The sequence below is a fragment of the Pholis gunnellus genome (assembly GCF_910591455.1).
Source record: "Pholis gunnellus genome assembly, chromosome: 9".
NCBI lineage: Eukaryota > Metazoa > Chordata > Actinopteri > Perciformes > Pholidae > Pholis > Pholis gunnellus.
Genome location: NC_136535.1, coordinates 18,366,751 through 18,381,483, shown reverse-complemented (window position 1 = coordinate 18,381,483; position 14,733 = coordinate 18,366,751). Strand labels below are relative to the sequence as shown.

The 14,733-nt window shown below is 41.9% G+C and overlaps 1 protein-coding gene across 3 annotated transcripts in view; it reads right to left on the bottom strand.

Moving 5' to 3' along the window:
• Positions 1–14,733, bottom strand: part of pde2a (phosphodiesterase 2A) — a 133,417-nt gene that overhangs the window by 13,019 nt on the left and 105,665 nt on the right. For all 3 annotated transcript variants that reach the window (XM_079166103.1, XM_079166104.1, XM_079166105.1), the window contains 15 exons: positions 13,520–13,609; positions 13,188–13,276; positions 10,286–10,395; positions 9,346–9,401; positions 9,030–9,089; positions 8,153–8,309; positions 7,457–7,509; positions 4,860–4,934; positions 4,711–4,752; positions 4,121–4,189; positions 3,900–4,030; positions 1,211–1,322; positions 1,056–1,095; positions 477–540; positions 134–215 (listed from right to left, as the gene is read on the bottom strand). In XM_079166103.1, the coding sequence (XP_079022229.1) occupies positions 134–215; positions 477–540; positions 1,056–1,095; positions 1,211–1,322; positions 3,900–4,030; positions 4,121–4,189; positions 4,711–4,752; positions 4,860–4,934; positions 7,457–7,509; positions 8,153–8,309; positions 9,030–9,089; positions 9,346–9,401; positions 10,286–10,395; positions 13,188–13,276; positions 13,520–13,609 (1,230 nt within the window). The remainder of the gene's footprint in view (positions 1–133; positions 216–476; positions 541–1,055; positions 1,096–1,210; positions 1,323–3,899; positions 4,031–4,120; positions 4,190–4,710; positions 4,753–4,859; positions 4,935–7,456; positions 7,510–8,152; positions 8,310–9,029; positions 9,090–9,345; positions 9,402–10,285; positions 10,396–13,187; positions 13,277–13,519; positions 13,610–14,733) is intronic.

The following is a 14,733-nucleotide window of genomic DNA, read 5'->3' as shown; positions in this document are numbered from 1 at the left end:
CCTGTCTTTACTGTCAGCTCGCTAATAAAGACATGAAATCTCTCCTCAAAAAGGTCACAGGAAAGACTCCAGACACATACATCCGTCTGTGTGTGTGTGTGTGTGTGCGTAACTGAATGCTCGTGTGTCTTACCTCCTCATCACTAACCACGCCTCCGTCAAACACCTTCGCTACCAACTCATGACTGCAGGTATCCAGCAAGAACACTGAACAACTGGAGAAAGAAAGGAGAGAGAAAGAGAGACAGACTGAGTTAGAGGGCTGATGGGGAGCGACGCAAAGCAGAGAAAATTAGGATGTTTTTTATCTCATTTCATCTCTGGTCATTTTGCAACTTTAATTAAAAGCGGCAAGTCGGTTAAGAACAAATTGCCAAGATAGCCTTTTCAAATGGAGATAAAGACATCCACACTGAACACACTCTATTTCAAACACACATTCAAACATCCCTTTGAAGATGAATCAGAGGGCTTACATCTCTGCATCACTGAGGTTCCTGGCCTCCACTATAATTTCCTGTAACAGCACTGACACATCATCTGAAAGAATTAGAGAGAGAGAGAGAGTGAGAGAGAGAGAGGGGGGTGGGGGGTGGGAATCAAAAGGGAAAACAGAGGAAATTAAACGAATAACAGCAAAGCCCAGATAGACGGAAACAGAGATTATGCAGAGAGTTGCTGTGGATTAGCTGTACAAGATGATAAGAGCTTCTATAATCAGCGGTTTGGTACAGTGAGAGGGCAATTTGCTCTACCAGTGGATAAATTCTTTGCACCTGCAATCACGATGAATCATCAATGACTTATTCTGCAGTTGGTGCTTACTGTTGGATTAGAATCTAAATGACTCAGTGTAATTAGACGATAGAGAGGTGGAGCCATCACTTAATGCCCTTCTCATTTTACGGTTACGGTCCTGGCTTTAATCACCTTTTTGGTAATAACTCATTCAATTACGTGCGCCATTCGTTTCACTAGGTGCTCACTTAATAAATATCGGCCATTAACGCAAATTGTACGACGACATTCTTTCTTCACAGACAGACAGAACTTACCCAAGTGTGTGAAAAGATTCTTGGCCACTTGTAAAAGCGCCTGTGTGGAAAAAACAGTGGACAAGAAAAGCTCTTTAACTTCAAGCATATTTGTGTTGCAATATGTGTGAAAGTGTGTGCATGAGTGAGTATGTGTGTGGGCTAGTGCAGCATACCTGGCACTCCACTTTGAGTTTCTGTTCTTTCTGGAAGGCCAACGTTGAAGTGAGGACCGTTGAAGTGTAGCAGAAACAGTGCTGGATTGCATGCTCATCTGCCTCTGTGTGTCTGCAGCAGACAAGGCACAATAACACACACACACACACACACACACACACACACACACACACACACACACACACACACACACACACACACACACACACACACACACACACACACACACACATACACAGTAAACGGTAAATTAATTTGATTGTCTTAAAAATCAATCTGCAACTAATCTGATCTGAATGGATGAATCATTTTTCAAGCAAGTCATTCTCTGGTTCCGGCTTCTCAATAATGAGGATTTACTGAATTTTCTGTTTGACATCACTGTAAACTGAAAATGTAAATGTAAAAAAGATTTTATATGCAAAAAATGATCAGTTTATGAATTATGCATCGTTATAGATTAAACTAAACAACATCTCTTAAAATGACACATCTAGAAATTATACTATTCATGAAAAGTAAAATTCCAATAAAACATATCTGATAAATGTCTCTCTTGAGCCATTTTGCATAACGAGTACTTTTACTCTTGACAGTTAAAACAAGTTTTGCTGCTCTTTACTTTACTAAGTAATTTAAAGATCTCATGACTTCTTCCACCACTGCATTATATGGATCAAACAATAAATGGGTTGATTGGGAAATTATCGGTTTTAATTGATAATGAAAATAATGATTAGTTGCAGCCCTACAACAGAGGCACGATGCAGTTATTGACTAAAATCACGTGAAAAAACAAACACAATCAAACTCTGGTTCCCTGCAGGTGGTGAATGTGAGTGTCACCCTCCTTGGCAGCATTAAGCAGGCAAATGAAGACTGATTCATGAAATTATCTGCAGTGACCACGGTGATGCTGGTAATTGCTTGCAGTTTTCTCGCTTTGCCTACAGAGGGCAGTGGCACGTTATTCTGTTGATGTCCTGAGTGATGTGTTGCTCAAGGGCTTTATTTCCCTATCGTAGCAAGGGAGGCAGGATTTGACCCGAGCCTAGAAAAAGCACTGAGAAGCTCAATTTAAGGGCAATTAAGTTTATAGTTTTATTATTACTCAGTCTAGTAAATCAGGCTGGAACCAGCTAGTTTTTTTGCAGTCTAGATAGAAGGAAGTCTACATTTCTGCAGCTAGAATGAAAACCAGCAGGAGTCCATTTCCAAAGACAATAATTTAGACACACACAGCAAAGAAAGCATCAGTGTGAGACTCTGCCTCAGGAATAAATCCAACATCTAACTAATACTTCCTAACATTGCTGCCAACTTAATATTCAACATGTACATATGTTGAATATTAAGTCTTAATAATTCTTAGACTGCTGCTTTTGGGGTGCAGGATCATTATTTTTGTGGTGTATTCACATCATGTGCCGTGTTCTTATCTGCTGCCCGGCACCGAAACTGAGTTATGGACCTGTTACCATGTGAACAAGAGAAGTTCCAAAAGACTCTGCTTATGAATATGCTATGACGAGGGGATGCATCTTTGTGATCTATGCCTCTACTAAAATCAGGACGACTGTGCTAGAAGCAAAGGATGGATTTATCACATTTTGTGCACAGTTGCGACTATAATCCCGCTGCTGTTACTATGGTAATGAGATGCCAGCTCTGTCATCAGTGCCACTGGCAGAGGGAGAAATTACAGGACATGATCCCCTCTCATCATAGTCTTCAGAGAGAGAGAGCGAGGGAGAGAGAGCATGCAGAGGAGAGGGACTGTACTGTATGTGAGTGCAAGCATATGAGTGAAGTCTGTTTGGGGAATAAAAAGATATAAAAGACATTAATCTCCCAGCACTTAAACATAAGTAGAGACATGCTGCCTGACAGATGGATGGATGGATGGATGGATGGATGGATGGGTGGATAGATAGATAGTTATATAGATAGATAGGCACTAAAACAAAAAAAAGTTTCCTCACACTACCAGATTGTTTCTTTAACAAACAGACACAGCTGGAGCATGTTTTTACAGGCTTCTGTATTCAGGAGATTGCATGCACCATAGCTCCAGGCAGCATCACACACACATGCACGCACACACACACACAGACAAATGCATGCCAAAACATGGTGCCAAACCAGGCAGCCAAGCCACCCGCTGTCAGACTCATGACCTGACTCTAGATCATCACATAGCCATCTGCATCATCACGCACACACACACACACACACACACACACAGCCAGACTGCGATTTGACACAAGCTCCAAAGTGAAGGCATCCGTTCGTGAGGGAGCATGCAGCACATTCTGCTGGTTTCAGTGGAAACAGCAGCAAACTGTTCACTTCTAAAAACTCAACACATCTCAGCTGTTGAGCTCAACCAATCAGGCCTACCCATCCCAAAATGACTGTAAGCCGCTGTCAGATAAATCGTTGTCTCTACCATGAGCCAGTGCTTCAGGAATTAGGAAAAGCCAAGTCATCTCAGACTGACATCCCAGCATTTTAAATATACTTCAGCAGTAAAGCCATCTGTCCCTAAGTTATAGTGATTTTAAGCTAAGATGTCTGTTGTCACCGTAACTCAGCATGAAATGGTTCAATGTGAACTTATGATCACAAAAAGGAAAATGGTTCATGATAGCTGTCAGTTTGGACACAGTCTTTCATATACATACATACCTCTGCCCACCCTGTTTGTTGAAGGCACACGCTAGTGCCACCACCTGACCGGTGGCCCTGCTGGCCACTGGTACACAAAGCATGGAGGAGATTTCACAGCCCAGCATGCTGGACAGCTGCCTACGCTCCTCCTGAGAGGAAGAGAGGCAAAAAAAAAAAATCTGTTTAATATAAAGGCCGACTAGATAGATGGATGGATAAGAAAGAAAATGTCTCCTTACAGCACTGATGTCCTGAAGAGTAATTGACTTCTTCTTCTCGACAACCTGACCAAAGCGTCCAAACATCAGCTGAACAGAGGAGAGAGAAGAAGAGAGATAAAGAAAAAATGTATGATGAGGGCGAGAGACAGGAGGAAAGCAGAATTGATGAGAGAGTCCCTGGAGATTATTTTAGAGCTAAAATATGTAAATAAAGTGTTTTTATTTGGAGAGAAGTCCATCCCCTGGCTTGTTAAAGCACAAATCTAAGGCGTGTTTTTTGTGTCCTATACTAACTACTCTTAAGATTTCACAATTAATTTGGCTGAAGATACACGGTCTATTCACACCGTAATGGAATGCCTGTTAAATGTCATTATATGAATAATAATAATGATAATTTCCTATGGTTATTCTATTGTCTCAATCAACCCCCCTTAAACAGAACTTGGTGTACCACCTAGTGTAAGAACCACAAGTGAATGAATGAATGTTGACTGAATGAAGGCATGATGCACTTAACAGGGAACAAAGAACCAATAAATGCAAATAATGACAGAATAAATAAATGACTTTTCATAGGAATACATTATTGTATTTGTTGGTCTCACCGGGAAGCTCATCTCCTCCTCCAGGACTTTGTCTCCAACTACCTAAAAGTCACAGAGTTCAAAGGTCACGGCTTATTTAATTGAGTCCTGCTAAAAGGGTAGATGGCATTTATTTGTGAGTGTGTGCGTGTGTGTGTGTGTGTGTGTACCTGGCAGAAAAGCTGGTGGTTGTCCTCAGACACCAGTAGCAAACAACAACACTGCGAGTGAGTCTGCTGCTGCAGCTGAAGGAGAACACAAACACAAATTCAATCACACAAAAAGCTCTCTTTATCAGACTCAGTCAGATTGTTTTTAAGGCCTCAATTCAAGATGTTCTGGAGCGAAGTCGAAGTGTGAAGATAAGACTGGGGCTAGCTAGGGTGGGGCAAGAATTCAAGGTTGTCTTCATTGTTCTGCAGCAGCATCACATTGTGAATAAAGACTCATTTCTATTATTAACAGAAAAATAAATGTTGGAATGAAGAGAGAGGATTTGTTTATATTTCTTGTCATATATTTCCATTAATATTGCATTGTTTTACTCATGGTCATCTTTTAATAAGTGATCTATACATTCATACCATGTAAATAACAGAAAATACATTAACATGCTGGGATTTTAACACAAGATCATTCTTTGAATATGAAATAAACACAGAGACACAGTCACATATACTGTAGGTGTCTGTGTGTGTCTAAAAGAAGGAGTGTGTGTGTGCACTCTGCGCCTCTGCTGTGTGCTCAACACCTGCAGAGTCGCAACCAATTTTCTGCTGTTATTTGAGATGAGAAACATTCATTCATAGACTGAAATTCACGCTGAGGTGGGAATACACACACACACACACACACACACACACACACACACACACACACACACACACACACACACACCTGTGCATGATGACACAAATACTGTTGGTACACAAGCATATACATGATCACACACCCACACGCAGTCAAAAGAGCTGCGTTTCCTCACAAATCATTCTTCTCTGTAATCCACAGAGCTGGATAGAGAACAAGCAGGAAAGGGATATATACAACAGTAGATGCCAACACCCTCGCCCCACCAGACACACACATAAGCAGTCGACATGCACACACACACACACACACACACACACACACACACACACACACACACACACACACACACACACACACACACACACACACACACACACACACAAAGCAAGTCGCTGCACCCGCACATAATAATAAACCCCTCCTCCCCTTTTTTTTCCCCAAATACAGTTAATCCCATGAGAGCTGCCCCAAGCACTTCCCAACAATCTGACAATTCCTCAGAAGGAACAATCTCCCGTTCCCTTTCCTCCCGCGTCTCCTCCCTCTCACCCACTTTTACAACAGTAACAATAAACAGGCGAAACAAATCATGTCTGATTCGAAATACATTTTAAAATCCCTGCAGCCTTTTGCACCATCACAACTCCCCCCCCCCCCCCCCCCCCTTTCCTTCAGATGCAGGAAAAATACTACAAATTCAGGTTGAGAGGCGACACTTCCAACGTTTTAAATGCAGGGTGCACTTCTGCTGCAGTGTTGTTCAACCCCATGGAACTAGTCCTGCAGAGCCAAGGTAGCAGGGAAGGTCAGGTAGGTGATAGCTGTAGATTTGACCCTTTTCACAGAAAAATACCCTGATCTTTAAAAAGGAGGCGATTGCTTTAAACCAAATTTCATAAAGGAGTTTATGTCCCCATGCATCAAAAGGTATCTATGTTGTCTGCTGCAAGAGGACACAAATCACTGCTGCTGACAGTAAATCAGGTCCTTGTTAAAGGAAAATGAAAAGAGGGTGAATAAAAGTCTCTGATTAAGCACCAGAGTTCATTTCATTAAGCAATAATTCAAGATAAAGGGTCAATATTTTAACTACTTTTAGTTCTTAAGCTTGGAAGGGTATTTGTAACATCAGATTTTCACATTATTTTTCTTTATGATGCATGAATAAAAATCTAAGGTCTTATCTGTTGTTTGATAATATATATATTTTGAATACCTGAATCTCCTGAATCTTCCTGGACATTACGTATATTAGGGCTGCAAGTAATAATAATTCTGCCGATGTTTCTGCTGATTATTTTCTGGGTTAATCAATGAATCGCTTATTCTATAAAATGTCAGAATAAAGTCGAAATGTCCAAACAACTCCAAGATTACATTTTCAAATTGTTTATTTTGACCAAAAGATGTTCAGCAAATCCTCGCTGAATGTTAAGACCTTGAAAGTCTGACTTACCAAAACTTCAAAACAAGTCCTTGATGCTCAATAAGTAGTGTAAAAAAAGAATCTTAGAACATGCAGTAAGGTTCTCTGTAGCTGTAACTTTGTCCCTTTGATGCAGTATAACCTTCAGATCTCTGTTCTCTCTCGCTTTATCCCTCTCTAGCTCATATTTTCTTTATCAGTGAATAATTCCATGCATTTAAATTGTTGTCAGGTTTCTGCGCATACTGTACAGCTGATAACTCCTCTTTCTGTCTTTTCTCCCAACTAAAGCTTTTCCCTCACTGCAATAAATCATTGCACCTCTCCCTCTGCCTCCCTCCTTTTTACAGAAAGCCTCTCATATAGATATATGGAGGGGGCATAGTATGGGAGACTATCGTGTGATAAAAAGCTTGTGGTACCGGTAATGACAGCAAGAAGGGAAGGATTTCATGTTTTGCATGTACTGTACGTCTTTAACTCAGGGTGCGTGTGCACAAGGGAGCATGGATGATCTCAACCACTTACATAATTGATGACTTTGAGCTGGAGAGAGGCTGCATCAAGGTCAAAGAGCTCACCTGAAAGAGAAGAGGGAGAGAGAGAGAGTGATGGGAGTAAAAACCAGAGAGGAGCAAGGGCAGATTGGCGTTAAGGAAGACGGGGGAATGCAGAGCATGTACGCAAGTGGACAGAAAGCAATCCAGGGAGGGATGGATGGAGACAGCGAGGTCGGGGAAGGGTGAACGGGAACCAGCCAACAGAGGGACTAATAATGAAGACAAGACAGGGGAACGAGGGCTGCCTGGACTCCAGATGAAGACAGAACAAAAGAGCTGGACAGAGAAGCAGAGAGGTGAGGCAGAGGCTGGATAGAAAAAAAACTGAGGAGACTGAAGCCAACTCAAATTTGCTTACAATTACCAGGAAGAAAACAATGTTGATGAATGTGTATGTGCACAAGAACAGCATTAGCATGAGATTTCAAACAGTGTTTTCACACAGGGGCTGTCACACGTTCCTTGTGCAACTGACGGAGTCCATCTAAATTCAAAGAGCCCCATTAACATACCTCACCTCAAATATACCAGTGTGACTGTGTGTGCGATTGTGTGTGATTGTCTCACAGTTTTGTGTTTGTATACACGAGGTGTGGGAAATGTAAAATGTATGAGAGAGAGTGGAGGAGGTGGTTTATGTTGTTAACCATTTGTGTGTGCATACCACAGAGTTGCAGAATGTTGCGGTCCAGTTCGCAGTAGTCCTGGTCTGAGACGTTGAGGTGCAGCAGTGCATTGTGGGACTGTATGGGAGAGGGACTGAGAGGAGGCCTCTGGTAGGACGTCTGAACAGCCTGGACTCGCGCACACGCCACTGAGGCCTGTGACGACATGCATGTGTGCAGAAACACACACACACACAAGCACCAAAGTATGTTGAGTTGAAAGTAAATTTGGGAGAGTAAATCCTCAGACTAAATACTGTCTGATGCTTTCGTCTGGTCCTTCAGAGAACCGACAACAATGAATGGAAAGGCCATGGAAGTAAACATCACCTGTCTTACACAGGATAATGAATGAAAAACACACGTTATTGCTGAGATAAAACATTGTTACGGTCTTTCTAGGACTGAGGTGTTAACATGAACTTTCTTAAGGAAAGGAAATTTACAACTTGGGGGCAATATTTTAGTTATTTAATAAAAGAGAGTTTTGTAGTTCTTGCACTGTGTGCTTACATTCTAACTTGCTTCCGTGATGACATTTTTGTGACTTTGTGATAATTGTTGCGTTTTTTTATACAACCTTTTGTTGTGTAATTGCTGTACGTTCCATGAATGCAGCATCTGTCAGAGGCTGGCCATCTATAAGTTTAGTTCTCATTGAATTATCAATAAATGATGCCTTCTTGTAGAGTATATACTGGCTGTTCTTTACCCTTTCTCTAAAACACGCTGATAAAAGCCCTGTGCCAAAACCTGTTTGTTAGCTAAATACAAAGCAAACTCTTCCAGTTAGTCAGCTACTGTTACCAAGCTTATAATTCATTTATTTATTTTTTGTATTTTTGACCATAAAAGACAGAGAAAGAGAGAGCTTACATGTTTCTCCAGCATGTTAAGATGCAGTTCATCCTGATCAGATAGTGGATTACAGCCCACCTACAACACACACAGACATTTCATTACAGTTCAGTTCCTGACCTCGACTGTTGCAGTTTGTGCTGCCTCTGTGTTTTTGTTGTGTGATTTGTGAATGTTAAATAAAAAGAAATGAATACACGTATGTTATTCAACTGTAAATATCTACCTTTTCGTAAGGGAGGAGGTTACATTGTAGACTGCAGACTGTAGACTTTTGTTACTTTGGTTTATTAACTTATTACCATATTGATTGTCCTTCAATGCAAAGACTCACCAGTAAGACAGCGATGGCCTTGTCCCGCTCCTGGTTCAAGAGAGGAATGACAACAGCTAAAAGAAAGAAAGAAAGAAAAAGAAAGAAAAGCATTCATAACAATAATACATTGACTCAAACACAACATACTCTTGGTCTATTTATCTCCTCCTTTCATTTTCTTCCCATGTCCTTGTCTCACTCTTCATCTTATTTGTTTGTTCTCTATGTTCTAATACTAAATAGAAATATGCAGGAGAAATGAACATGGGAAAGGAACATCCCCAATGTCCTTGATTAACACTGCTTATTATTTTCTTTTCATTTGTTATTATCATCGGTGTAGTGCAGATAGCTAAAGCAGATCTTAATGTAGAAAATAAGTTTGATCTCGGAGGTAAGCGTTGCTACATGTGTGGACAGCAGACAAAACAGCAAACAATGTTTACCACATTGGTACCCAACTAACTCTTATTTCATCATTTAATGTTCACTGGTATTTATTGATCCACTGAGCGCAGAGCGGTCATGCGTGTGAACTTTAGGATGTCTCCATGATTACGGTCCAGCCATAAAGGTTATTCTCATATTTCTGTTAATTTGAAGAGGAATGCAGTCTATTCATTGCACTCTATTCAAGTTCTTGAATTTCTTTTTCTCATCACAGACCCTCATTGCTCTTGCCCAATTATATTGCCCACGCAGCACCATACCTATCTTTCGGCAATCATCATCTCTTGTTCACTACTTCTCTCTCCACCTCTTTTCGTTAGTTTTTTCTCCCTCGCTCTAACATCTCTTAGCTCCTCTGGATACACAGGCGCAAGCTCACACATGCTCAAACAAGCACGCACACACACACACACACTCAGATGTTGGTCTATTTGTCTTTCCGCCAGCATCATTCTAGCTGTTGCTGAACCCTTCATCATAGACGGATGTGGGAAAACCACACACACACCTCTTCTGTGTGCTGGTAACGGTGCTGCGAGGCAGATTCTGTATTTCTCTGGCAGTTCGGACGGAGGAAGGCCGACACACTGACATCGCCTCAGCTGGTCCACGATACTCCTAAGAGAGAGAGAGACACAAGTTGAGTTCGACTGATAATTGAGAAAGACAATTACCTCTAGCACATCAGTTAGAGTGAGAAATAGAGAGAGACAGTCTCTCAGACAATGGGGAGACAAAGAGGAAGAGGGGATTTGGACGACAATCGGAGCAAATGGAAAACCGATAACCAGCATTACAAAAACAGACACTTTGTGCTCATTGACACTAACCAAAACATGTCTGAATAGAACTATTATTCATTGTTAAATTATATGAACTTAATACTGTCGTACTAATACAGAGGGCATCTGTTTTACGAGGCATTTGATTATTCTAGACTGACTACTGCCAAATGACACAAAGACATACATTTGCACACACAACACACATGTCACTGCACGCACAATTAAGTAAGCAAACACAATCAGACCCGCATGAATAAAGACATGAAGGACAAAAAGAAGGAACATAATTTCCCTCATGCACACAGGTAAATTCACAATCTATGTGCTTCACATAATAATATACTGAACCCTCCAGCAGCCACACACACAAACACACACACAGCAGCTGCAGTCCCTCCATTACATGCTCTCACAAGTCTGAAATCCCCTCAAACCATTGCCGTCAAATCTCTGCATGGTGCATTGATTTAAAGTGTCCATTTGTTTCAGCTCACATAGTTTACTATGGTGACAAATACAGCTGACCTTTGTGTAATGTCTTTGTTCAAAGCAGCTTTTGTGCACGACCATGAAGCCAATTTATGGCGGGCACGGAAAAGAGCAAAAGACCCACCCTGGGGCGTTATGAAAAACACTGTAATTTAGTTTTCTCTGTGCACATATGACATACCTATTAGGTAATGCAATTTACAGTTACAGTTAGCAGCAGCAATAGATCCATTTGAATATCATACAGGTGAAGGCTGGCGGGGTAGGCGTTGTGTTTATAGTACAGTGGGGGCCAATGACAACTGTTCGCGGCAGCAGCAGTAGCACAGACCTAGAGATGGACATTTAAATAGGCCACCATGATATAGTAAATGTGGGTGAGTGGGTGTGTATTTGGCACTCGTCTTAATCAGCTGATGATTAATTGATCTGTGTGATGCTAATGACTTCATGTTCCTGCCTGAACCGCCGCTATGAGCTCCTTTTGTCGTACATGCTTAACCATCATTGAGAAACACTGCAGCTCCTAACAGAGATTTTGCAGATGACAGAGAACAAGAACGACACGATCAACAGTGCGTGAAATAATTCCTATCTGTTTTTAGGAGCTCAAGAGGTGCTCCACTATAACAGTTATTTGTCTGTGTGTTTGTCCATATTTTTGTTCATTTGTGCAGCTCTGAGGGGGAATGGCAGTAATCATGCTCGCAGGATTTGAATGTTGTCAAAATCATTATGACGTATAATGGCAAAAAAACAGCAAATTATCAATAATTTGCATATTAAGTGGCGGCATGGTGGTGCGGTGGTTAGCATTGTCACCTCACAGTAAGAGGGTTCTGGGTTTGAACCCGCTGGCCGGTTTGCATGTCGTTGTGAAGTTGCTTTGTGTATACTTATCACGGTATTTTGCATATTTTAGACTTGGACTGTGAGTTTTACCTTTAGCAGTCAAACAATAGCTTGTTTGGCTGTAAGGCTTCAGTTATCTTGTCCACAACAAATAGTTTAGAGGATGAACGATCATGGAAGCGCTTTTGGTTGGTTGGTGCATACTTGTGTGTGTGTGTGTGTGTGTCAAGGTCCAGTTAATGGGCATTGGAAAGTGGGCGGGAATGAGGCTCAAACCAAGTGGCTTTCTGCCTCTCAGATGGGTTCATTCTGTATATGTGTGTGTGCGCCACGATCTTCATAACAGGCTTACATAAGCATGTGAATTGGAGGGAGAAAAGTGACCAAATGCCCTGTAGCTCTTTTAATATCCCCATTATCTCTAGCCTGCTTGTGTGTGAGCACAGTATGTGTGTGTGTGCATACTGCATGTAATAATGTATGTATGTATGTGGTTCGTGCTTGTGTCCTTGTGTCCTTGTGTGGCGATGAGGTGCTGGGAAAGGGGTTCTTGTCTGACAAACAGACAGTTTCATCTATTATGTAGTGTTGGTTTTTGCCGGAGCCTGGACAGCAGTCGCGGTAGCATGCGGGGTTGTAGAGCTTCAGAGAGCACTTAAGAGTGGAAAGGATCGCGGCGTCTCACTGAGGGACCCCGGGCGCTGTCACCTCAGCTATTAGCCCTGTGACGCTTCCGCGGGGAGAGGGATTGAAGGTGAGAAAGAAAGAGGAGCGCCGGGGAGAGGGAGGGGGGGGAATACACAGCCGGCTTAGTGCTTCGTGGCTCTTTGGGGAGTAAGCAGGCTGATAGGTAAAAAAAAAAAAGGGACACGACAGACTAATGCAGTGCGGTGGGAAGGTGGATAGGATAGCAGATGAAGAGAGGGAAAGAGTTTGTCGGATAGAGGGATGTGTAATAAGGGGCGGGGGGGAGATAAAGGGAGTGTTTTAATGAGAGAGCAAAAGACGTGGGAGATGAGAAAAAAAGTAAGAGGTTAAGAAACAAAGAGAAGTTCCTTGTGTGCCTTAATGATGAGACTCTCTCTTCGACACTCCTGTCTCCGTGTTGAGCCTGTGATTTGGGGCTGAGCGGCTCATAATCATTCAGGTAACACCTGCTTTTCACACAGAGAAAACAGCGTCTCTGTTTTCCCCTCTTCATCTCTTCCTTTTTCTATTGCGAAACATCTGCGGCTTGCTGCATACACAATCACACACAAACACACACACACAAAGAGTACACACCTGATCTTTCCCTCCTGTGGCAGTTCATGTGGCGGGTCGTCAGATAACAGCCTTGAGTATCCCTCCAGCATGTAGACACATACACACTCCTGGAATAAAACATACACATGTATGGGCACACTCATTTGTAATCAGATTCTAATTCATTTGATGAGTGATGAGCTTCATCCATTTGCAAAAATGTTCCCTGGTCTTATGTCAGGGCCGAGGCTTCTAGCTCCACCGCTCTGAATACCAACAGGTTTTAGTTTTCAGGTGATGAATCATAAACAATATCAATTACGTTTAGCTGTTTGTGCAACCGTAGAGTTTGTGTGTGTCTGTGCAAATACCGTGCTGGGTAGCAGCTCGTGTATGCTGTCTCGCAGGGCCACTCGAAGCGAGCCCGCGTCAACAACCGCTGCCAGCCGCAGCAAAGCATCCTGGGGAAGGAGACAAACAGATGCCCTGATGTCTTTTTGGTTGTTTGTTTTCTATCTCAATGTGTGCCTCCAAAAACCTGAGGCTTTGGCTATGGGTTTGTTATTTTTGTGGGTACAAGTTTTATGTTACAACAGCTCTTCCCCGGATAGTTAGCTTGGCAAGCTGCAAAGGCCTTTGATACAATATCTAAACTGTGTCACACGCATCGCAATCTGTGCTTGTTGGAGGCACAAGTGAGGTACTTCAAAATGAAATGAACTCAAACATTGTCAGGAATTGCTGGAGTTAGTTTTGCTCTGTAGGACCCTCAATGAATGTATTTGTTTAATTTTGGCACTGTGACAACCAAGCACTTGACAAGAAGCAAAAGTGATTCATGGAATGAAATGGCAGCAAAAAGTCTCATGGTTCACAAATTACGTAACAGATATTTGCTTTCCTCTCATTGTTGCGTTCTTTGAAGACTGGATAGAAGCACTTAACTTGGAGGAGAGTGGTGGTTATCTTAATTACAGCCTGCCTCTGATCAGTGTGATCAAATTGAACAAGATCTGTTCTTTTTAATCTCTTCTGACTTTAATCAAATATCTTCCCACGTCAAAATTCAGGACACGCACAAATCCTAAAGACAGACAAGCATCAAGGATCTCATCACAACTGAAACAAACTAGAAAGAAATGACTCCTCTTCAAAGTGAATGCCAGAGTATGCTTGAAATAAACTAGTCTGTGCTAAGTGTTGTCCAACCACGTTAAGGTGTTTTAAAAAGAGTGTCTATAGCTGTTCCAAGCGGCCACAATCAAAGGCGAGGCACAAAGCAGGTCGCCTCTGAGAGGGACAGAAGTCTAAACTCTACCCGGCCCATTGCTGCACAAAGTGGCCGTGTTTGTCCAATTTTCGGTTTCGGAAAGAGTAAAATTGAAAAAAACAAAAACAAAACAGCTCTCCCAATTCAGATGTTTTTTTTCAGCTGCTCTGTGACCAACAGAAAGGCACATTGTCTGCAGCATACTAACACCTTATATAAATGCAATATAACTGCAAGGTGAGAGCAGTTTGTTTTCTGTCTTTGGTCGTAACAAAGCAACTTTCTACTTTAATACAGATGAGGTTTGGAAACAGA